This window comes from Lepisma saccharinum, chromosome 6 (genome assembly GCF_977018435.1).
Source record: "Lepisma saccharinum chromosome 6, izLepSacc3.1, whole genome shotgun sequence".
NCBI classification, from domain to species: Eukaryota; Metazoa; Arthropoda; class Insecta; order Zygentoma; family Lepismatidae; genus Lepisma; species Lepisma saccharinum.
The window spans coordinates 76,052,702-76,079,516 of NC_139234.1; the positions used below are offsets into that span (position 1 = coordinate 76,052,702).

Below are 26,815 nucleotides of genomic sequence, written 5' to 3' on the forward strand. Positions count from 1 at the left end.
TCAGTAGGTAAAAACATAAAGATGGTGCAAAAAATTCTTTGTGATGAAGGGATAAAATTATATTTGGAAACCTTCTCTGTTTCTCGTTAATAGCTACCTCACTAGTAAACAAAACAGCAGATTGTCAATATTTACTTGATCCAAAATATTGCATTCTCAGTAATCAGGGCAGAAATTCTCATATTATCAGGTATTTTGAGAAACTAGTGCCATGCAATGAATGAATGAAGCAAAGAGTATTTGATTATGAATATAAAACGCTTAGCATTTTTTCAATGCATAATCCATTAAGACAGGATCAAGGATATATACAAGATGTTGCCATACAGCACTGGTAACTGTCACATTGTTTATAGATCATCAAGGAGAACAACCTCTTTTAATAACACCTTTCAGGACCTCATTTTGATATTACGAGCCTTCAAAAAATGTTTTTCTTTTTTAAAATCCTGTGTGTACGTAACAGTGTAGCACAAATTCATGGTTGGCATCACCATTATTTTTTTCAGTTAGACAAATTGCTTAAAGAGTGACACTGTCACTTTCATGCAGAAATAAATACAACTCTTTGTACTGAAGTGGCACGTCACTTGTGTTACAATTGGACTGGGCTCTTTTCTCAATAGTGCATATTGCGTCATGCATGTGCAATGGGATGTTTTTCTACAGACTGAAGGAAACCATGTTGCTTTGATCAGTAAGCTCCGTTAAAGATAGAATTTGGAACTTTTGTTCGACGGACCCATTCAACCCCCCTGGAAATTGGCATCGTTCATTTCAAGTTACAAAAAGCAGAAAATTTGTTATTTTTATTGTTAAACAGAAATAAAACTGATTTAGTTAGTATTCAGACAGAATAATAAAATTAAAAATTGAGTGAAAAACACAGAAACCAGGTTATATTTTCATATTCTAGCCTTTAATCCAAGGAGTAAATGGTTCCACATTTTTCAAAATTAAATATATATATATATATATATATATATATATATATATATATATATATATATATATATATATATATATATATATATATATATTTATTTAAGTGAGAGGTCACACTACAGACTTTGAGTAAAATTTCCCTGTAATTTTTAAAGCCTTTTTTGAACAAGGTGTGCAAAAGTTAATAAGAAAATACAATAATTATGCATTTCAGTCCACTAACGGTATAAGATTTTAAAAAATAATGGAAAATAGTGTTGCTGGATATTCACTTGTCTGGTGGATCAAGTAGTAAAATCTCCCAATTATAGTAAATAATAATAATAAATTTTGAATAATATTTATTTTTATTAGATTGTAATATTTATTATTGTATAATAACATTTAAACCATGGAAATATTAATATTATTGTTATTATTTCTACTATTCAACTTTTATCAATGGCCTGACGCCCCTGCCCCCTTGCAAAAATATCGGCAACCCCCATGGTTCCTTAGGCTCTACAGCTTTTGATACCCTGTCTCATAAAAATCAAATGTCAGTGGCAACCCTTGTTCATGCTATATGATACATACATGCAGGGTGAAATGCAAGAGCTCATAGCAGAAGACTGAGGTTTTAAAGAGAGAAAAACGACTAAAAAAATTATTTAGACACACTGCAAGTTTATTAGTGGTGTACGACAATGTCCTGTGTGTATCTGAAGCATATAAATAAAATATCTTGAGGCACTGCAAAAATTCCATGCTGTGCTGACGTGTATACCTGAAATAGTATATATTGTAATTTTGATGTGGCCTGTTGATATTATTTAAAATAATACAGTAAAAATGATCGTCATTATTTTGGTTCTGAGCTGAGATAATTTCCTGTATTGTTACAATACCTTTCAGTTTTGTATATATGTGTACATTTGTTTATAGTCTTGTTTTCTGTTTGTATATTTTAAGATTATATTGTGCGTTTTGTAAGTTTTGATTTTTTAATGAATATATATATTGGAGTGTGATGAATCTGAAACATTATTTTTGTCTCTTTTGTGCATATTTTACAATTTTTGAGTTAGCGTAAAAGTAGAAAGTGGAAAATTTGAAAAAGAAAATGTCCTATATGTGATAATACTGAAGTTTGATTTGTATGTACATTTAGTGAGACATTTTTCTCTCTTTTGGTGCATGTGTTGCGTTTTCAGTTAATGAAAGATGAATGCATTGTATTTATTTTATTGTGTTATTGAAAGTTTAATTTGTGTTATGGGAATATGTGCAACATTTTTATCGGATACTACAGAAACATACAAATTGTGAAAAATAAAAACTGTACACGGCACCAGGCAGATGAGTGATATTATTGTAGCTGTGTCAAAAAATGTAATCTACTTTAGATACAAGTGTCTGTAGGCATGATACTGACCATGTGTGTCTTAGGTGTGTGTGTGTGTGGACAGACAAGCTACTGTTTTAAAGCTATGACTTATCGTCAGTAATAGATACAGAAGTTCCTTCTCTCCATGGAGATTTAGTTCAAAACCTTCATGTACAGGATGTCTGAAAAGTCCTGCAGCACAGGTCCGCAGGTGGTTCTTGCGTACATTGATGATAATCTGGAGCAAATGGCGATAGTACGAGCTGCGGTTGAAAATAAAAATCTATTTGAGTTTCTTTTTCACTTTACAAACATAGGAGAGTTAAATAATTTGTATATTCCCGAATATCAGCTGTTGCCTGTATGTGGACTTGCTAATGTGAATACATAATTGAATCAACATAGCAAACACAATTGTAAGTAAACAAATAAGTAAGTAATAGCTACTTTATTTTATTTTCTCGCTATTCTAAACTGGCCATGACAACAACTCGAACACTGAAATGCCCTTGATCCCACTATAACATTCTACGAACTAAATTTATGAAGTAAAATTGGGTGGAAGGAAATTAAGAAGTCTTGAGACTTCGATGCAACAATGCCTTTGGTTCCATTTTTGGTACTCTACTTATGTAGATGCTATAGCGCAACATTTTGTTTGAATTTTCAGTTTCTCCCTCCTTTCGCTTAAACAATCTCATTTTTCACGATTTATTGTACTATTGTGAAGTTTGTGTATTTTGCAATAACAAATTTGCTCAGTAAATACCATATTTACTCCTGTATAATGCACACTTTTTTCCAAAAATGTTGCCCCCAAAAGCTGTGGTGTGCATTATGCACGGAATAATTTGGACAGCCAACATGAAACCGTACAGGGTCATTGCATGATTTTGTGACACTTGCATTTATTTTTCATGTTTATGGAACCCTATATATCTTTGTAAAGCTTAAATTCTGCAGTTTCTGAATATGGCAACAGTATTTCATTCAAGATGGTGACACTAATGTGCAATGCGGTTGAAATAAGCTCATCACAAAATGAAGGAACGTTCTGATTTTTAAGGTACGTACTTTGGATGACATAAAGATAAGAAAAAAGAAAATGATAATTGAAATGTATTACTTTCCAAATAATATGATATGGAGTGTGCAAATGTCTTAATGGAAAAAATCTTGTGTTGCTAACTTCTAGTTTGAGGGTCCTGAATGTGCCTCGTATAAATATTACGTTAATCACGGAAAAAGTATATATTTTGAAGCTTTTTTTTAGAAAAAGTAAAGAAGGAATGAGCAAAACCACATATAAAAATTTAAAGTCGATTTCCCATGATTTTTCACTGCAAAGTAATGTTCTGCGGCACCAAGAAGAGTCGTGCCGTTCTAGCAGAATTCAAGCATGCACCTCCCGTCACATGGGATGTGTATCAGCGGTATTTCTTGGGTGAGAAATAATAGAAAATAAATTCTTGAGCACTGCAAATCCATAAGGTAATTTTGATCTTTCTTTGTACTATTACAGAATAAATAAGGTGGTTAAAGAGTGAAAGCTTAGGTATGCTAAGCACAGTGGAAAGAGAGGGGGAAGGTGGCATAGGTTGGTGACTTACTGTTTACGCAAGAGGATATTCTCCTCTTGGTCCACATAGCAACAGGTGACTTATTGAATAGGTATGATTTCGTTCCCTCTTGATCAGCATAGCAACAGCTTTACGACCTACAACTAAGAAAGCCATTTCTTGAACCTGGATTGTACTGCTCATTATATATGAGATATGATTGTTCGTTCCTTTTTCCCATCAAAAAACAGGGTGTACATTATACACACACACGTAAATACGGTACATAGCAAATGATAAAAAATATAATAATACTAAATTACATCATTCTGGGAGATGATAAAATTTCTTCTGGAGACCAGGAGAGAGCGAGTGATTCCAGGAGGGTTACCAACCCTAGTTGAAACAGCCCCATTGACTTTGCTTATTATAACTTTGTAGCAGAAATGTTATTTTGTTCTTTGGGCCCATCTTTATTTAGAAGTTGATAGGAACAATATGGTATCGAACATATGGCTAGTTGACTATACAAGATAAGGAAACGGCTGTCTGAGATATGCCAATGCTGCAGGCAGACAGACATATCTAAAATTTATGGATGCAGATTTCTAATTGCTCCATTTTTATTTAATGTATATTTTTCAATCACAGTTTAGTGAAACTGTGGATTGTAATTCTGCAGATAAAGTGGAACGACTGTATGTACCAAGTGTTTCATGTCAGACCATGCTAAGTTTATTGCCCATGTACATAACCAGTAGACAATTACAAGAAGCATTAATACATATTGTTTTGTCGAGCTACAAAGTATCACTCATGTGCCCCTAACTCTAATACATTTGTCTAGGAAAGAGGACTTCCTAACCCAAATAGAGCAAGGATTCTACTCAAGTCAGTGTACAGAAACAAATTGCCTAAAAAATGGCCTCTGTATTTAAATTGCGTGGAATTGTGTGAGATGCAATTGTATTTGTTTACAGTGAAAGGGGAAAATGAATACTTTAGTAAGAAAGTTATTTTTTGTTTATGAAATTCCAGGAATGTAATATGCATGTTACAAATAAAGCAATTTGTTTCACAAAGTTATGCAGATTTATCTTTTGAACTTACCTGACTGTATTTGTATGACATGGATACATATCTCTAGAAAAATATATTTTGGCTGTGAGCATAGCCATTCATGCATTGCCTGTGTTACCTCTTCATTGGACTTTAAAGACTTGCCTCTTTGAGTAGTCCCAAGACGTGAAAATCACTAGAGGCAAGGTCTGGCAATTCACGATTAAAATTACCAACTGAGTGCTAGTCATTTCCAATATGGCTACTGTATGTAGGATACATCCGTTGTTTACGTTCAGTTAGTAGTAGGTAGTAGTAGCGCATAATCATGGCTGTTATGGAAGAAGTTACGCACGATGTGAATACCAGGAACTACAACCTTAGTGACAATGAAGTTCGACCAGAAAAAAATACGTGATTAAATGCACAGAGGCATAGGTGGTGGAATGGGTGACCCGCAGAAGTGACGCATGTGTGTAAGAGGAGGCGTGTGAGCAGGCAAGAATCGTGATCCCAGCATGTTGCACCCAAGGTCACGTAAAGAACGAAAACGGGGAACTATACGCGTGACATTGAACTTTGACCAGGCACCAGACCCATACGGAAAATTCCAGAGAGTGGCGCATTCGACGGTAGCATGACGTCACGGACACGATAAGGGAGTCCGCCGTATATAAGCACGTGCTGTGCACCGAGGAACCGCAGTGCATCATCACCATGGCCAGGGGCAAACCTATTGACAACACCGTGAGGAGAAGAGTGGTGGAGTTGCAACGGGATGGACTCAGTGAACGGGAAATAGGGCGCCAACTGAACTTACCCAAGTCAACCATCCACTGCATCATCAAACACCACCAAAATACGGGTACTACAGAGCCAGGTAAGGCCCCCGGTCGAAAACGCCTGCTGAGCGTGCGTGACCTACGGATATTTAGGCGCTATATCCAGACCAACAATCATGTTTCTGTGGCCGAATTACGACTGTGGACTCGAGAACGCTTTCACATTGAAGTGTCAACCAGAACCATTCGCCGTTACCTACAGGGATGCGGTTACCGAGTGTACAAGGCGAAACGTAAACCCTTCCTTTCCATGTTGAACAAAGGCAATTGACTACGGTGGGCACGAATGTACCGGGGATGGACATTTCGGCAGTGGAACAGAGTTTTGTGGACGGACGAATCCATTTTCAATGTTGTGTACGGGAAAATACGGAAAACAGTCATTTGTCGGAAGGAGGAACAGAATGAAATGTTATGCACGTCGGGTACAGAAACCTGCGTCAGTGATGGTATGGGGATGCATGACGGCATCTGGGGTTGGACCACTACACGTCTGTGAGGGCATTGTGAATGCACATGCCTATACACGCATACTGGAGCGGCATCTTCCCACAGTGCGAAGGCACCTTTTCCACAGGCGGCATCTCATCTTTCAACATGACAATGCCAGGCCTCATACAGCGTGGCTGACAAGAGAATGGTTGACTCACCATCACGTTCGAACTCTGCCATGGCCACCATCGAGTCCCGACCTCTCGCCCATTGAGAATGTGTGGCGTGTTCTTAATCGACGTGTGCAACAGAGGGGACCCACGACAGTGGCTGCTCTTATCACCTGCCTGCAGGAAGAATGGAACTGCATCGATGTGGAATACCTTGAATGACTCGTCCACAGCATGCCCCGACACATTGCCACAGTTATTCGTCGACGGGGCGGCATCACGCCATGGTAAACAGGATCCCCTCTAACAGTGGTCGAACTTCAATGTCACGTGTAGATGGACGAAAATGTTTTATTTTGTGTGGACACCATACATTGCTGCGTTGCAGCGGAAATTTATGTTTTCCTTTGTTCCATGTAGCCTGCTGAATAAAATATGTTCAGCATATGCATGTGTTCTCCTTCTTTCACAACGTACTCCTATATTTGTGACTGGTCGAACTTCATTGTCACTAAGGTTGTATAATGAAGGTGAAGCTGCACCTCATGTTATAACTGAGGCTCTCGGAAATAATTTGAAAAAGCAATTGACCTGTACTTGAAAAACTGGCGCAGGAGAAAATTTTGAACGTATCGTTGCAGTTCTTCCTCCAAAGAGGCAGGCTGGTTTAATAGTAATAATAATAATAATTGAGGGGGGCGGCAAGGGGGGCAACTGCCCTCCCCTAATCACGTACGTTCGCAGATTTTTCCACGAAAGGACAAGCAAGGTATTTTTCTCCATGGGGCATATTACCCCGATAATAGTGCTGCCCCCTCAAAAAAACACCACTTGAATCTGAAATTATCACATTCCTGCGTCCCCCCATTACATAATAATTAATGTAAATTGCTATGATTGAAATCAAATTATACGTGCCAAATATATACTTTTAGGTTGACATTCGTTTTCGAAGGGGGTGGCCATTGTTGTCCCCCCCCCCCTTCCAGACATTCCATGCCCCTGCATTATTATACTTTCACCTAGAAATTTAGTGTAGAGGAATTTTATCGCTGTTATTAAATGATATTACAAGACAAAATGAAGTATTTTCAAGCCGATGAAAGTTCAAAGCTACTACTACGGAGGAAGGGGGTGCAGTGGCGCAATTACAAGGGTCATTGGCTTTTTTCAATCTTGGACGGAAATCAATTCTAGGGGGACCAACATTGAAGTAAAAGAAAGCAAGATTAGGGGAAACTAAGGGTAGCAGGACAAATGGATACTCAAGATGAAATTAGTTTTCACGTCTTTCTTGCATTATTTCTTCCGGACGGCCAGGAACACCTGCAGGGGGGCACAGAGGGGCAGTTGCCCCCTCGACTTCAAGTTTTTTACAAATAAAAATACATTTCGTAAAATTTTCTTGCTCGCTTCGCTCACAATGTCTGCTTTTCTTAGTCTTGTGAAGTTCATAGCCATAGCTAGTGGGTGGGGTGAGTTGTGCCTGGGCACCGAACAATCTGAATGAGAAAAATTGTAAAAGAGAATGCCATGGCATCCCATGAATTTTTTCCATCCTATTAAATCAATACTGTTATCAATTTGCAAAAATGTAGATCAAAAAATTTACTTGCTCGCTTCGCTCACAATTTTTTTTCTGTAATGCATTGTAATTTACCAGAGAGAAGTAAGAACAACTAAGTACTTCAGACAGTTTGGTTTGGAGGAGTGTGCACATTTCATAGACAATTTATATTATTTCTGCTGTTGGTTTGTTATGGGGTGGATGAATTGATTATGTAATGTATTTAAATAATATACACACATACACACACACACACACACACACACATACACACATATACATATACACACCCATCAATGTACGAGGCTTGTCCGGAAAGTAAAGATGCAAACACATTTGCACGTTAGGGAAAAAATGTGTACCGAAGTTGGCAACACTGGCAGTAAGAACACGCGTTAAAAATGGCAGCGGCGATACCGAATCCCGCCAAGTGTGAAGTGCGCGCCGTGATCAGGTTTTTGCAGGCACAAGGAAAGCGTCCATCGGAGATCCACCGAGAAATTGTGAACATAATGAATCGTCAACATGTGGCGAAATGGTGCCGTGCCTTCGCAGAAGGTCGATGTGATTTTCATGATGAAGAGAGAAGTGGGAGGCCGTCCGTGATCACTGACGACCTTCGCAATCGTATTGAAGCAGAGGTGCGTGCTAATAGGTGGGTGACAATTCGAGAATTGTGTGTGATATTTCCTGACAGTTCGAAAAACCACTATTAATGAAGTTGTGAGTGGGTTAGGGCACAGAAAGTTGTGTGCACGCTGGGTCCCAAAACATTTGACTGGCGAACACAAAATCAAACGACTGGGATATGCACTGAACTTTCTTACTCGCTACGCAGAAGAGGGAGATGCATTCCTGGACTCCATTGTGACAGGTGATGAAACATGGGTGTTCCACCATATGCCTGAATCCAAGCAGCAGTCACTGCAGTGGCACCATACCCGTTCTCCAAAAGCCAAAAAATTCAAAATGTCAATTTCAACCCGCAAGCTCATGGAAACCGTTTTCTGGGATCGCCACAGCATCCTGCTGGTGGAATTCATGCCGCCTGGAAGAACGATTAATGCTGAAACCTACTGCCAGACTTTGAAACATCTTCGACGTGCAATTCAAAACAAACGGAGAGGCATGTTATCAAGTGGAATCCGCTTTATTCATGACAACGCCCACCCCCATGCAGCGAATGTCACCAAGGATCTGCTTGCACAGTTTCAATGGGAGGTCCTTCACCATCCGCCATACAGCCCCGACCTTGCACCCAGCGACTACCACCTGTTCCTGTACTTCAAGAAAAATCTTGGTGGAAAACACTTTGCCGACGACGATGGAAGAAGTCAGTCACAGCTTGCTTCCAGATGCAGGCGGTGGATTTCTACGATTCAGGTATACAAAAACTTGTTCCGCTTCTGAACATATGTTTGGACAATGGTGGCACTTATGTGGAGAAATAGCCTCTGTATCAGTGTATCAAGTGTAACTTTAGTTGCGAGCAATACATTTATTTTATATCTTATTTTTGGTTTGTATCTTTACTTTCCGGACAAGCCTCGTAATAAAACTAAAACAGTGAGATTAAATTAGTTTTTTCTTTCCCGACTGTACTTTCAAGGCTTTGGCCCCCCTTAATCATAGGGTCTGCGCATCTGCTCACACCTATGATCAGGGTCTTTGTAAACGAACTCCACTTATTAAAAGTTTAACAGTATTTAATGAAGGTAAATTATGTGGGGGGAGCATTAAGTTAATATAGAAATATCATACAAATACTACAGTTTTTTTTTCTTTCTATATCTTCTAAAACATCTCTTAAAGTCTTAATTGGCTGCTACCGACATCATCCTTTACTACACACTCCATACTACTTTTGATGATACAGATATTTATATAATACAAGAAAAAATTCACAATATTTAATCATAGTACCTACCCCCAGCCGAAGCAATAAAACACCCCTTCGATTCAAAAACTGTTGCCCTTTGATGCAGATGTGGAAGGAATGTGGATGATGTCGTCAAAGTCACAGATTTCTGTCTAAAGAGGAGATCGCAACTGACAGTGAAAGTACAGATAAATAAGCTATCCTATGAAAGAACTTTCTAAAGTCTAGAGAATCTTCTAAATACTTTCCACCACTCAGACTTCTGCTCATGCTCATAAACAAGATGAACGAATGTAATAGTTGCTGTTCATGTTCTGTGAATTTATCCTTCACTAAGTTGAGAGCAAAATAATATCTGCTGTCTACATTTTCACTCTTCACTGTAAACAATTTACAGAAAATACTATCACCTATGTCAGAGAGGCTGACGGTAGTGTCGGGGGAGGCGGGGCTGTGTGCCTCCACCGGGTATCGAACCTGGGACCCCTTGATTACAAGGCGACGACGTTGCCACTACACCAACGGGGAGGCCCAAACGAAAAAAGAATACGAAAACATTCCTCAAATTCAAAATTTCCTGCATTCTGAGCCAGGCTCGTACCCAGGGGGGGAGGCATGCCCCCCCCCCCCTCGAACCATAAAAAAAATTAATTTGAATGTAAAAAAACCTACAAAAATTACGTTGATGGTTTTTCAAATTTTGCATGAATTTCGATTTTGTCCTTGCACAAATGAATAGGTTTGTTTCTGGAGAGAAGCAGGTTTTAGAGGTCTGCAGTCTGCAATATAGGCTATTTTAGTTCTATAACCATTGATGCAAGGCTATCAGACGTTCCGATTTAGTCGGGACAGTCATTTTTTTAAAATTCATGTCCCGACTTGCTATAAGGGAAGAAGAACTCTTGCGCCACTACAGACATTGTACTGGTTATGTAGAACTTTCTGTAGAATACTGTGTACATTTTTAAAATTGTCTGAACTTTTTATGAGTCAAAAACAGTTGTTTGACACTCGACAAGTAAGAACAATAAAAATAAGCAATTAGTTTTGACTTCATACATCAAGAATAATATCAGAAACACATACCCCCCCCCCCTTTTTGCCACTTTCGCTCCCGCACTATGCTAAACTTTATCTACCAAGATAAATTGAACTGAAAAACTGTCCTTACCCCCCTCCCCCAGTTTTGCACCTTGCCCCCTATTTTTGGAACCCAATCGCCGCCACTGGTCACAGATAAGATTTTATAATTATGTCAAAATGGACTAGTGAGGAACGGGGCCGTATCTGCGAAGGGGGTTGGTTGTCATTATAGTCACCCTAGGCCCCTGGAACACAGAAATTAGAAATTCTAATTAAAATTAGAAACTAATGTGTTCTCGTATTGTAGCCCCTCCACCTAGTTACGTATATCAGATCTTTAATTTTCAATCGAATTTGCAGATGTTAACAATACCACACACTGCTTGAATGAGGGTGAGCTAGGATGCACAACCGACTGTCCTTTTATTTGCCACATTTCTTGAATGCTAAGTTTTATTTTCATCGGATTCAACGGAAAAGATTACGTACATAAAATTTCTTCATTGTCTAAGTATGCCAGTCTCATCTAGGCAGGGGGTGTGTGCAAATTCGGTGCAAGGGGTGCGAAAATCTATTCTCGTCCTGGGCGCTGAAATCTCTAGCTACAGCTCTGATAAGGAAATATTTCCTTTCGAGAGACCATTAACATATTTACACCATTATAGAAACATACCACAATAAAAGTATGAAATTTTATTGACCATTATTTATATAAAGCAATAATTAAATAAAATCTAACACTTATTAAAAACATTTCACCTATTGTCTAATTTCTCGACATTTTGAACCAGTTGTTAAAGGAATTAATTTACTAGTTTATAAATGTACCAAATTAATTTATTTATACATGTTTAATCATATTAATTAATTATTTAATAATTGACATATATTTCATGGCAATAATATATACAGTGTGTCCGTAAAGTCGTGGTGCACTTTTGACCGGTCACAGGAAAGCAACAAAACAAGATATAAATGTGAAATCTTCACCAAATAAAAGGAAAACTCTCCAAGTTTCTTACCTATTCAGTGCAGTTCGATGTGGCCTCCATTTGTTGCCCGACACACATCTAAACGATACTCAAGTTCTTCCCACACACGGTTAAGGACGTCTGGTGTAACAGAGTGAATAACGTGTGTGATTATCTGTTTTAAAATGATTAACGTCGTTGATATGTTCAGTGTACACATGTTGCTTCACATAACCCCACAAGTAAAAGTCTAAGGGCGTCAGATCTGGGGATCGTGGTGGCCATGCCTGGACAGAACCCCTGCCTATCCACAGCTGGGGGAACGTTGTATCCAGAAACTCACGAACAATGTTGGCGTAGTGTGGAGGCGCGCCGTCATGTTGAAAGATGACACCTTCTGGAAATTGTGGCACTGCATACATTTCCAACATGTCAAGGTAGTTGTTTGCCGTCACAGTCTGCTCCGCAAAGTAAAATGGGCCTATCACTTTACCATGCATCAGGCCACACCACACGTTCACTTTAGGGGTGTTACGCTCGTACTCAACGTAGGCACGAGGATTTTCAGCAGCCCATATTCGGACGTTATGGCGATGAACATGTCCACAGACATGGAATGTCGCCTCATCGCTAAACACAATCTTCTGCAGAAATCGTTCATCATTGTCGATCTTATGAAGCATATCTGTAGCAAACGCGAATCGTGTGTATCTATCCGCCGGTTTGATAGCGTGCAACAGCTGCAATTTGTAACCACACCTTATGAACTGTAATCTTGCTTAGGTGTATTTGTCGAGCACACGCACGCACAGATTTTTTAGGGCTCCTTAGGTAGCTCTCCCGTGTACGCACACGCTTGCGCATCATAGTACGGAAACTTGGAGAGTTTTCCTCTTATTTGGTGAAGATTTCACATTTCTATCTTGTTTTGTTGCTTTCCTGTGACCGGTCAAAAGTGCACCATGACTTTACAGACATCCACGGTTTCGGGCTTGGACCCCTCAAAAAAATCCTGGGTACGTCTATATATATACAGTGTATAATATGAGAGAAAATTTATAATTTATGAAAATTCGCCTTTGGGTCTGCCCCCCCCCCCTCTGAAAAAAATCCTGAGTCTGTTCTGAGCGTTGTATTGACAATCGTAAGCAAACATTGTCATTTGTATCCCATGATCATCAGCCATATTGGTAGCGACACCAGCGCCAAAGTAGTGATTCGGTTCGCGAATGGACATTTCCACTTTGACATGAAAAACGTTTTAAATCCATTCATTTTACAGATAATGACACAAACATGAGACGTGCAAAATATCTCGGCGATATTTGTTTCGGTTCTCGAGAAACACGCCTTCAAACTCCGCTGAAATTCACCTACTACGTTACGGATTTGAAAACGTCCTCTCCACAGACAGGAGGTCCTCAGACGTCATCACTTAGAAATGCGTGTAGGCGGGGCTTCTGCTCGTCCCGTCAACTTAGCATGAGTCGCGGAATCGACAGCAAATTCACTTGTTACTGTGTAAAACGAGTATCTTACAACTTCCAGTGCAAAAATGTGTGATCCATTTCTTGGAGATGAATTATGCCCTAGCAGTATAGTAGTATTTACCATAATTCAGCCACTCGGTAGAGAGTTTTCCCATTAGGGTGACAAAGCAAACCTTGTAACCAGGCACGTATCCAGAGGGGGGGCTTAGGGGGCTCGAGCCCCCCCCGAAAGTTTTAGGTTTACACTAGATAAAAAGAGGTTTTTGATTTCTTGTGGTGTGAAATAAAATAATGTGACAATAATTGAAGGAGAGAAATAATTATCGAGGCAAGACAGAGAATATTCCGTAACCCTGTTATTGATAATAGCACGTATCCAAGATGGGGCACAGGGGGCTAGACCCTCTACCCAGGAAATTTTTCAGTTTACGTTAGATAAAATTAGGTTTTTGGCTTCTTAAATAATGTGAAAATAATGTAAGGAGAGAAATAATTATCGAGGCAAGACAGAGCATGTTTTATACCCCTGTTATAGTTAATGGCTCGAGTCCCCCCCTCCCTCAGAAAATTTTTCAATTTACACTAGATAAAATTAGATTTTTGGCGTCTTGAATAATGTGAAGATAATAAATTTATAAATCTGAGAGAAATAATTATCGAGACAAAACGGAGAGTGTTCTATAACCCTATTATTGTCAATAGCACGTATCCAAGGTGGGAATCAGGAGGCTCGAGCCCCCTTCAGGATTTTTTTCTGTTTAAGCTAGATAAAACTAGGATTTTTTTCTTCTTGAATAATGTGATGATAATTTGGGAGAAATAATTATCGAGACAAGATGGAGAATGTTCTATAACCCTGTTATTGGGTGCTTTCCGAAAGTCTTAACGAAACGAACGCATTCAACGAAAATAACTGGGCTCGTGAATCTGGTGAAACCAGTTATTTTACAGACTTATGGGACACACTAGGCGAAAGCGCAGGCGCAGCGTTTTGTTTAGAGAAAGATTCCGAATGGCGTCAGCGGAAGGAATGTCCTTACGGCAAAAATAAACTCTATTATGGCCACTGTTACTCATTTTAATCACATTCTAAGAACGGTCAAGGCATACTCGTCTTGTGTATGTTGCTTCATATCGCTATCTGTTAAAATTATAATACATTTTCCGAACTAGTAGAGTTTGAATCCATCAGCACGCGCTTTGTCTTCAAGGAGCATACGATTTGCACGGAACAAACCAGCCTCCTGGCCCGTGCGTTTGGTGAATCTCGTTTTTGCACGAAACGCACGGAATGCGACTTTTGGGACAGCATAATGAAACTCACGAAACGCAGGGAAGCACTTATGGAACGGCGAGTTACCATAACTCGTTTAACGCGTTAAACTCCTGCGACTTTCGGAACGGGCCCATTGTTAATAGCACGTATCCAAGCTGGGGCTGAGGTGGCTCGAGCCCTCCCCCCCCAGGATTTTTTTTTTATATTAAACTAGATAAAATCAGGTTTTTGGCTTTTTGAATAATGTGACGATGATTTAAGGAGATAGACAATTATCGAGGCAAAACGGAGAATGTTCTATAACCCTGTTGTTGATAATATTGCACGTACACTTTTCTTGTGCTTTCGGTGTTCTCGCAGCGTACTTGAGCACTATGTAGATACTTGTCAGCATTTGGAAGATGCACAACAAAGGTAGCGCCACACTTAGGGCGATTCGTTGTAATTTCTAATCTCTGGAAGGCGGGAGGGGGTACGTTCTTGAATGAGAGAAGGAGTCAACTACTGGCGATATTAACGAATCGTTTTATCTGCGGAACGTTCTAGAATATAATGAGGATATAAATACGCAGATTCAATTTTTCGGTTGATCTGTACAAAGAATCGGTTATTGAGATTTCAGAGGTAAGTGTGACAATTCATACAGTCGTTGGTGATCAGATCAGTCAGCATCCTCTGATTGCTTTATAAGATATAGTGATTCGAAAATGAAGACATTGACGACAGCAGAATTTCCGGGGCCTCAGTGTAGTGCAAGTTCGGTTCGAGCGCCGAAGAGATCCAAGGTCTCTCTCTAAAGTGAATATTTCAGCAGTACCGGATATTGGAGTGGTTTATTAAAACAGAAATAAACTGCATAGATCAACTGAAAAGCAAAGTTTTGAGTGATGATTTAGTTTTGCCAGAACTAAATTTCGTATATGCAGTCCGAGAATTTCATGGTATAAAAATACTTTTGTTTAAGCCTACTGGGTTCGAAACACATTCAAACACTTAACTACCATAAAGAGACAGCCGAAAATTTTATGAATGTCGAGAAGAGAAAGCAAGAAGATGTTGCATATGTAGACATTTTAGGTGGAAATTGCAGGCTCTACCAGGACCCAAATCAGGGCTCTACCAACTGAGCCACCTAGCCATCCTTGACTTCAACCGATTTTTCGTTAAAATTTCTACATAGTACATGTCCTGTGTATATCAAATCGTAAGGTGTTGCCTGTATAGTGAACAAGCACAGAAAATATAGGAGAGAGAAGAAAACTGAGGAGCATTATCACCGGTTGAGGATAATTTTTTCTGTGGTCAACAAGAGCTACTACTTCGAGGTGACAATGACAGTGGCCTAATAAGGGAGATTTCATACCTTGTCGCCTGAGGATTTCACAAATCGAAATTAGGTTTGTGCGGCCTTTTGTGTCGCTACGCACTGTGGGATAAAATTCGAAAAAGGTGGTCATCTATCAAAACTCGAGACAGAATTGAAAAATCGTGACAATAATCGTTACTCGGGGGTTTATGGGGTCGCTGATTACGAATCTGGTGAGTTGATTTTAAAAAATGTCCGAGATGAAGAGAGGCGTGCCCAGGATTTTCGGAAGGGAGAGGGGGAATACTGGGTCAAATGGGGTTATTACCTCACCAAACCTCCCTTGGGCACGTCACTGGAGATAAATGAGTAAGCATTTCATCATACTGGGAGACGAAACATTAGATGTGTTGGGAACGGAAGGGTTTTCACTGTGCATTAATTGTTTCGTGATCCACCTGTATTCGAGAAGACTTCCTTTGTTTTGTGCCGATATATGACAAGACAGAGGAAGCTGTGACAGGCATTTTTGAACACTTGTGAGTGCTAAGGCCTGAATCTGAACAATTTGGTGGGTTTCGGCTTTTATAAGAGCTGCAAACATGGGAGGACAAGACACGTTAGTGGTGTTCAGGCTCGAATCAGAGAGAAATATTCAAGAGCTGTCTGCATCCAGTTCGCAGCCCACAATTTGAATCTCGCGTTGTCGAGTGGATTGTCCATCCCGTGCATGTGTAACAGCTTCGTAAAAACACTCAAAGACACCATAGATGTTTTTATGTCTGATGAGATGAAATGGACAAACCCACATACTGAGATGGTTCCGGCACACAATATAAATGCATGGAAACAGAGGAGTCGAGTGGTAAAAAATGTTCCGATTTCACGTTCTGATTAAAATGACAGCCTTACAGTGGCAACGATTTAAGAGAGAGTTGTTCCCCATTTTTTATTTATTTTTTTGCCTCAACATTATGACCTCTTAATGTTGAGCCTAGGCTACCAAGAGAAAGTAAACTTTCCTTGCAACGCCCTCCGCACCCCCCCCCCACCCCCGTTTTGGAACCCAATTGCCACCTCTGGTCTTAAACACACAATTGTGAGGTTCTTACTATACCCCTTAAGAAATTGGTGTTGAGCCCCCCCCCGAAAGGAATTCCTGGATACGTGCCTGCTTGTAACAGTCAATGGCTGAACACGTGAACAGCCTTGTTCATTGCGAATACATAGGTTAGTTCTGACTGGCAAGAACTTAATGTTATAGGAATGCCTTTTCTGGAATTACAATTATTTTCGTCATAATATTTTCTTCACAAATTTTAAGATAATGCTTTTAGAACACACTGGTTTACACGCCAATTTCTACAATATAAGAGGTTATACGGTATAAAAAGGTACGGGGAGTTTTTAAATTTCCTGCAGTAAATGACAGTTTTCTTCAGTTAATATATATATATATATATATATTGCAAATTTTTGTATTTAGCCTACTTTTACGTCGCTTTTCCGTTCACTTTGTTTAACCGCAACGATGAGAACGCATGGTTAATTTATTATGTATCATCTCTAACATCACATTTCTTCCCACTTTTGGCTAATCGCTACAATGAAGATGAATAACTACAAGCAATATTCGAAGTCGGGATGCAGGAGTGCACCCCCCCCCCCCCCACACACACACTACCACCAACTGCACAATCTAAGTATCGCCCAAGCTGCCATGATAAGAGACGAACTTTTTCTTCTGTCCCATCTCATTTTGAAATCATTCACTTGTCCCATCTCCTTTTATGAGACGAGACGGAACATGCCTCGTCTCGTGAGCAACACTAACATTAACAATAGAAGCATCCCCCTAGCTGTTCCCAAAGTCTCGAGCAAACATCCTCCCATGTAACAATTTCCAGTTCAATGAAATGTCACTCACAAGGAAACAGTCATGCCCAGGTCGAGAGTCAAACCTGGAACATGCGACTTCCTCAGATAAATCATGAATTTTATGTATAATAATTACAACGCCAGTTCATTCCTGGTAATTCTGAATCTGCAGTTTGGTTTGCATATATAAGCAGGATAATATTTAGTTTTCGAGGGCTGTACCGTCGAATCAGGAGTCAAAATAAAAATAATAAAAAGAAGGTTTTTTTTGTATTTATAATGATAAGCCTTTGCATACGTGTTAATTCTATATTTTTCTAGACTTGAGACGAGAACGAGAATTGCCCTCCCAAACCGAGACGGATGCTTATAAATTGAGACGAGACTCTCAATGAGACATTTACAAATAAAGACGAGACAGACCAAGGCTGCCATGTCTCGTCTCGATAAGATGAACTTGTAAACCAACCAATTAATGAGTTCAGGGTAACGAGATGAGGCGGCTTTTTTCGCAGTACAAAATTCAAAATAATTATATCGTACCATTTGAGTATGGGACATGATGGTATGGGATATTGTTATACACATGGACGTATATATAGTTCAAATAGTTCATGGGGGGAGGGATGGATCAACTTTTGGTATGATTAGGGTTGCTTTATTTCGTAAGTGAAAATCCAGGACACTGCTGGCCGGAAGCTTGTTGGGGAGCATGGGGGGAGGGGATGTTGGACCCGACAAAGTTGTGTGTTTGTAGTCACGAAGTATTGATACTTTTCTGTTCATCTTGTGTCACTACGTTTTTAAGAACCAAATTTCTTTAATATGATTCGAGGAGGAAAAAATAACTGATTTGACAGTGTCAATGCAGTTTCTTATCGCAGAAATTCCGAAACTATCAGGAAAATGCAGATATTGGTCTGCAGTCCCATCTGGTGTGTGGAATTACGAAATTTCCTTCCCATCCGTATCCCGTCCTATACGTCTCTAATTTAAGAGAATGAAATAAGTCCGAAGGATTTTTTTATGAACAAGCGGATAGAACAAGGAAACTGGTAATTTTGATTGATTGATATGTTGTTTTAAGTCCACTTTATGCACAGTTAGGCTAATCGGGACTGGACCTACAGTTTTTAAAGTGGGATCCGAACCACTTGTGCCTCCACCGGGTATCGAACCCGGGACTCCTTGATTACAAGGCGACGACGCTACCACTTCGCCATCGGGGAGGCCACAAACTGGTAATTTTAGTGAACCAAAAAAAGAGGGGGGTTGGACCCGTTGAATCCCCCTTTAATACGCCCATGGTTATACACATTATTTCCTTGTAATGATTATACATAAACTAAGTATAGATATGTACTGTGCAACTAATGTAATCTTCTCAGTGTATTTTCTCTTATCTGCACAAAAATATTTGATCATAATTTGCACAACAGAAATGGAACACAAACTGAAATTGCTTTATGGAAAAGAAAGTTAAATAAAGTGAAGAATGTGAAAATTCCTATTTTGCACTACACAGGTTACGGTAAATATCGATAAATGTAAGTTTAGAAAATATTTTTTTGAGTGTCTGGTCAGCAACCAATTTTATAAGCAATATTTTTCGCATGGCCTGAGAACACACATGCAGCTGAACCCTTTCATTTATCTTGCACGTGAGCAGAACGGATATTTCATAGAAGAATGATCATTACAAAGCATAGCTTTCCTTTCTCCTATCGCTCCTTCTTCCATTATTTAAATCGGTACAAATTTGTAAAACTGCTGCACGTGTTCGCTCACCGTGGGCTACCCATCCGGAACTGGACGCTCGAAGCAGACGACAAACGAGCTCTCCCTAAGGAGTGACGTAGTAACATGGCGGCGGCGTGTTTTCAGCGCAAACTGGACGCAGAGAAACGCGAGAACTTGCAGGGGTCATTTTTCCAAGGTGTAGTTTTTAAAATTGTTGTAAAAAAAATTGAGTGGAAATGTCCATTGGAATAAACAAACATCCTGAAAAGCCTCCACCGCCGTTCCCTCCGTTCCTCATGTATCATGATATATGATTCGTGTTTCTCCATGCGCACTTGTCCTAAACAAGTGTTTCCGCATTCATGGACGACCCTGTACTTTAGGAATCGGTTGAATCTTGCATGCGAGATCGTTGATTTCCAAGGTAACTTAGGGCCGGTTGCACCATCTCCGCTTACCGTCTTATCTCCCACTTAACACCATTTTGCGGTTGTTCAATGTCCGCCTAACGTTACCTAGCACTTAAAGTCCCGTGTAACGTAAGTGGCGGTCGGGGCTCCGCCTAACGCGTTAAGTGCCAGGTAAACATGGAAAAGCAGTACCTAGTATAATCTGTGTTTGCACTTTTATAGTTGATAAAATGGCAAAGTCTCGATCAGCTGTTGTAAATTCGAAAGTTTGCTGCAGGTTTTGCATTACCAAAAAACAGCAAAAAAAAAAAAAAAAAAAAAAAAAAAAAAAGGCGGATTTGTTAATTATCCCAGGAACGGCAATAAATAAAACAACGTTTATAAATATATGTGTAGAAATTAATATTAGGTGGTCATTTTCGTGTGTTCCGAAAATATTGTAATTATATTGATATTAGCATTAGCAGTTTCACTGTAATTTCGTATGTAGGATTTGAGTGCATGCGGGTACAGAAAATAAAACCAGGTTAAAGTAATGCGTTTGATCACTATTCTATGGTTTGATACTTGAAGAATTGTATTAAAATGCCGTTCCAAATAAATGAATGTGCGTTGCTGTAACAAATTTTTTCAACCAAACACAATACACGAAATGTACACCATTCATCAGTTGCTTTTTCGCAATCCTAGTAATTTGTAATCTTTAAGATTAAAACACGTGTAATATTATTCGAGTCACTTCCGTCGCCATTGGCGTGAATGTAACATTGCAAATAAACAAGTAATGTGTTGTTTCCGAATAACAACTAGCAAAGAATGCACGTATAATATTTAGCAGTAGCTACTCTTACCGTCCAGTTCATACATATGTACAAGGAAAAATTTCCGAATGGTGGTGTTTTTTTTTTACAAACACACACATTTACAATAATAACCTTGCAAGGAACTACATACCTAGTAGTACATAAGGCGTAATACCAATCTTTTAAGAAACGTATATTTGTACATGTGTGATTTTGAATGTTAACTTCCAAAACTGGCAAAAAAAAAGTTTACTGTTAACAAGCATCTTTACGATGTTGACATGCATGTACAAGGAACAATTTCCTACTGGTTTTGTACCTAACCTAACCAACCCTACCCTAATATTCATGGGAGAGCATAAGACGTAAATGCCAACGTTTTTTTTTCGGTATTTACTACTTAGAGGAAACGTTTTATGCGAAGTAACATATTTTTAATTACAATGTGCGAGATTTTGTACTTTAATTTTAAAACTGGCAAAGAATAATAATAATAGAGACAGGTACAGCAGTATCTTTAAGGCATTGATACGTATATACAAGGAACAATTTCCGAATGGTGTTACGTTTCGTAGATACAAAGAAAATGCACCATTGTAAAAAACCTTGCACGAATCTACATGCCTGAAAATGCATAAAACGTGCACTCAAGTTTTTCTGTTTTTTTAAACATTCATATGCAATACACATGATCTTGTATTTGATTTTTCAAAATAACTCTCCTAAAAAGACGAGCGGCTAGGGGCAGCATTAGCACCTTGGGAAATATATGCATGCTAACAACACCAAACCTGGCCTGCCTAACCTATCCACGTAGGCATATAATAGCATAAATAAGCATGTAAATAGGTTTGGCAAATTATAATTGTTTATTTAAGCTATTATATACATATATAATAGCTAATACTGTCCCTATCCGCTCGTCTAAAAAGGACTACAGATTGTACGTACGTACAAGGTATATTTTCCGGGTGAATATTACTGTTTTTTTATATATATATATATATATATATATATATATATATATACGTTCTTGCATTGCACTAGCATATAACGTTGCACGAAACTACCTATCTTAAAGTATATTCAGCCTGGAGTTTCTTTTTTCTTAATAAGAATAAAACATGCGTACATATAGTACTACGGTACTTTACATTACTATTTGATTATTCCTTTTGTGCTAAGATGATAGTAATTCCCAAAATGTACCTTGTACATGGAACCCTTGATTAACGATTTTTTTGTGCTATCCGAATTTGTTTTGAATACAAATTTAATTTTCATCTGCATCGTTATTACTCAACCAACTTTCAATATTAATCTTGCACAAAAGCTGCATTATAAATAAATAAGAAACCTATAAGATGGTCAACGTTGATAATACTAATACTCGCTATTCGCATTAGAAGGGGTTACGGATTGATAAATTATTAACAGAAACGAATGATAAATTAGTAAGAGCAAAATTGAAGATTGCTCTTCTCATTCCGTATATTTACACAAACTCAGAGATGTCAGCCTTGCACTAAAAATTTAATAAATGTAACTTGCATTTGTTACGACTTCGTAAAATTTTGGTCACTGTTTAGTAGTGTTTAATATTTTTTTAAAAAAGTGACTGTATGTCTTACTGAAAGATAAGGCGAGGAATATTCTTTATTGCATTATGTTAATTTGAGTACGTGAAAAGTTTGTAAGCTTCCCACTACTTCGAAAGATTACGGGTTATATTGTATCATACAACATACATTTGATATTATATGAGAGTACGACACATGCATTACCTACTTCGATCAGCGGTTTCATTTTATTGCAATAAATATTTAGTTTTTTTAAACATATTTCAGTTGAAAAAGTATGCATTTGGAATTGACAAGCAGACAATAGCCAGGGGGTGCTCGTTGCTATGTGAAGTACGTATGCATTACGTCATCTGGGAGGATCGGGTTTGACGGTGCTCGTTGCTATGTGCAGTAAGTTTGGTCCGGGGTACATTTAGCTACTAACACGTCGCAAAAATCGGAACAAGCAGGTTGTTGATTTTGTAGCGTTCGATTTATTTTTGTTGTATTTTTGTACTTGTAGACTGCAATCATGTCTAATTGTGCTGTAGCAAGCTATGAAAACTATAACTAGAAAACTAAAGGAACTGACATAAGATATCATAGATTTCCAGTCGATAATTGCGTAAGTAAACAGTGGATTCATGCTTGTAGACGAAATGTAAAAAACGCAAGTGTGCAGTGCCAATTATTGTGAAGAAGACTATGTGCGAGATCTAAAAGTAGAATTTCTGTATTTTCCACCAAAGAACGTGCTGAAGCCAACTGCAGTGCCATCGCTAAAATTACTCCCAATTACTTTAGTACCAAATAATCGAGGAAATGGTGTAGTTCTCCTTAACACTTATCTTCACAATATGATTCGCTTGTAGGACGTGTTGATAAGGTTTGCAGAGATGTACGCTACAAAAGATATGCAATAAGGAGACGTGACCTAAACAAGCTTAAGACTATGCTGCCAGAAAAGAGAAAAATATATAGACGAAGGTATATGCACAAACTGCAAGCAATGGTTTGTTGTTGGAAAACATATTCAATCGTTTACAAAGGAGAAACACACGTCTGCATAATGAAGCAAATAAATTAAAGATTACAAACAACCTCTATCAACCTGATATAACTGAATAAAGAAGTTCAAAATCTACAACGTAACATAACCGACAGTACCACAAGAAAAGTCATCAATATCTTGAAAATGTGTTCAACTAGTGCGAAGTACGTAGTGAGCCTAACTGATTTGTTATGTACATTTTATGTAAGTCGGATTTATAATTATTAACAATTTAATTTAACACAGACCGATGTTGATTGTGATTTGTATGTTCACATTATTGTGAACAACGTTGTCGGAAATGGGCATTTCGAAGATCGCGTGCTAACTTCCACGCTATTGGAAATTAAATTCACTTAGTACATTTTCAATTCGAGTTACATAGCGTTGTATGCACGATGGTAAATATTGCATGAGTGAATATTACACCCATCATTGAAATTTTTGGAACTTCGTTCAATTTTGGTATTTCACAAATATATTGTGAATAATTTTGTACTCTTGTACTCAATATAAACCAATGGATGTTACATTATTTCTTTGTAGTACATTTCTGTCAAAAAGAGCAAGATCTAAGATTAGTGTAATGCAAGTTACTTCGTCAATGTACAAATGTGTGTCGCATATCTGCCTTGGAGTATATTTTCCGGTTATACAACTCAGACACACATGGAAATGAAAATGGAAAATCTGCGGACAAAGTCCTTTAACGAATAATGATTCGTACACTTGCACGGTCAATCATTGTGAGTTCATGTAACTTTCTCCTTTATTGTTTAATTAAACTAAGATATTTTCATCGATATTCTCAAAGCGTTTCATTTACCGTGTGATCATAAATCTATTTCTATAGGCTTGAATTAGTAGGTTAAGACATTTAAGTTTGATGTTCCTAGTACTCATCAAGTATTTCGAGTAGGTTAACTTAGTTAAATTAGTACTTGTACACTTTGTCTCGTCTTCTGTATGCGTTTGTATGTAAAGTTCTTAATACGAAAAAATACTTTTTAGAACTATGGCAACGATAACTTGCAGCCAAATTTGAACCAGAGAAATTTAAAATATCTGCAAATTACAAACTGGAATTGCGTTTTCAAAGTCTGAAACTACTATCTTACAAACTATTTCATCATTCTTCCTCCACATAAAACTTTCCAAAAAATTTTTGCATGTGGAACTTTGATCCGTACGTAAATTATTGTACAGTAAATAAATATATGAAGAAGGTTGGGAATTCTTTCGAATTTAGAGTAAGTTTCAAATGCAGAGTAAAATTTTATCTAGATTGTATATTGCCTCTTTCACTTGATAAGTTCAAAAATAAAGTTACATTATGGAGAATGGTAAAGATTGGATTTTAAGTATATCAGTATAATTTTAATACTTTCTGATGTTATGTAAAATTTGAAATGTTCCTGGAAATGATTGCAACGTTCTGAATGAATAAGAAGGAACTATTCAGTCAGAAAACTAAATATTAGGCTTTTGTACTGCGTTGTGTTAAATGTTGTAAATAGATTATACCGGACTACTATCGGATTAAAAATTACGGATATTCAAGTTTGGACTCCAAATAAAAGTTAATCAGTAGAACCACATAAAAACGAGTTACATCAAAATTCAGGCTTATTCAATTCTGTGTCAATCTATAGTTACCAATTTATTTTTGATTATGCCTTCTATTTTTACCATCGTGAGAACAAAATAGGATTATTTTTTAGTTTGGCAAACTATAGCTCTCTTTGAGATTCTATAAATAAAGAACGAGTGTTTTTTTTATATATAGATTATATATTATATAATTTATTTATTTATTATCCAAACTCTAATATCCATGATTTATAATCCGATAGTACTCCTGTGACGTTCTGTGAGGCCCGTAGTACCTCGGCGGCCTCTGTCGATCTCCTTGGCGTAGTGGTTAGCACATCGCGCTTCGACGCCAGGGGTCCCGGATTCGAATCCAATCGGGTAAGACATTGATTTGTCCTTAATGAGAAAATTGAGAATTTAGTAAATGTGATAGTATATGTGAAAACAAATATTGATTGATTAATTTGCTTAATTTACTTCGCATCTTGTGTCACTTTTGGCTAATTTGCGAAGATAGGGATGAAGGATGAAATGATGAATGAACACTCACAAACATTCATGCCCAAGCCAGGATTCGAACCCAAACCTCTGGCGTTGAAGTTCGATGTGCTAACCACTACGCCAAGGAGGCCGGCTTGTGGAAACAAAGAAAGAGATCCTCTTATGGGTTTTACTTTCATATTTAAAAAAAGACAGAAAAGCAAAAATAAACCAAATATGTCAATCAATTCTTTCTTTGTAACTCTTTCACTATTCAATTCTTCTTTAGCATGCAACGTTTCTTATTAAAATCATAATGCGATTTACGAAATGATGAAATCTGAAATTCTAATGAGAACACGGACAACCTTTGTAATATATCGATCAGGTTTCAGAAACATGAATTTTTACAATACGTTTGCATGTGCAATTTTCCCTCTTTTAAAAGTAGCATGTTTTAATTATGTTACTAATCATTAAAGGAATACCTCAATACCAGCCCGAAGTATTAATATTTACCCCTCAAAGTAATGAAACACTTTCCCTCTCTGAAACTTTCATATAAATTATAGTGGCCGTTTGCTTCGGCCAAGCCCCGAACGAACATAACCGAAGGGGCACCGAGCATAACCGATCCTCCCACATGACGTCATGCGCTCGTGCATGATCGGCAATTTTCGGATGGCGCTACCTTATAGTATATTAAGTTACCTTGGACAATAGCACGTAAGCAGACAATAGCACGTAATAAACAAACAAAACACAATCGAAAACACAACTTTCTCCAGTTTCTGTTGCCAGGTCGTACGGCAAGCAGGAGAAAGTTCCACCTTACAAGGCGGAGGATAAAAATGCTTGGTGCAACCCACCGCCGCCTAAATCTCCCGCCTGTCGTTATCCAGCACTTTGTAAAGTGGCAGTTTGAGTGGCGATGATGCAACCGGCCCTTAATATATAGACGGTGTTAAACGCGGAGCTACTGCGGAGCATGCGCACTCGTCTGGTCCCCCTCGAACATCCGGTTATGCTTAAGGTGCTATGGACGTTAATATGAAAGGGCAAAGTGGAGATTCTTTTACAAGGAAATTGGGTGTCAACTGTGTGGGATATGGTTGCACAGTTCGATCGGGAACAAATTTATTGAGTCAAGTATCACTTGGTAGGTTTCCGAAGGACGTAGAGAGACGAAACCTGTTGATACAAGCAGAACGAAGAAAGGATTGGTACCCGGAAAGTATTTGTACGACTTGCATTTTGTTAAGCATGTTGATCGTTTATTTGCGTATTGTGTTGTGGTGAAAAGCACGCCTCTTAGTGAGGTTTCAAACCGAAGTGATACGCGACAGCAGTGGT

General features: G+C 38.3%; 2 protein-coding genes across 2 annotated transcripts in view; one reads left to right on the top strand and one right to left on the bottom strand.

The window, feature by feature from the left end:
- Positions 1-26,815, top strand: part of LOC145988888 (CUE domain-containing protein 1) — a 258,232-nt gene that overhangs the window by 223,376 nt on the left and 8,041 nt on the right. The window lies entirely within an intron of this gene.
- Positions 12,005-12,556, bottom strand: LOC145989115 (uncharacterized). The gene has a single exon (XM_083124410.1). The coding sequence runs from the start codon at positions 12,554-12,556 to the stop codon at positions 12,005-12,007; it is 552 nt and encodes a 183-aa protein (XP_082980536.1).

What these genes read in the sequence shown, in the direction of transcription:
- LOC145989115 (XM_083124410.1), bottom strand. Translation starts at nt 12,556, where the DNA reads ATGCTTCATAAGATCGACAATGATGAACGATTTCTGCAGAAGATTGTG.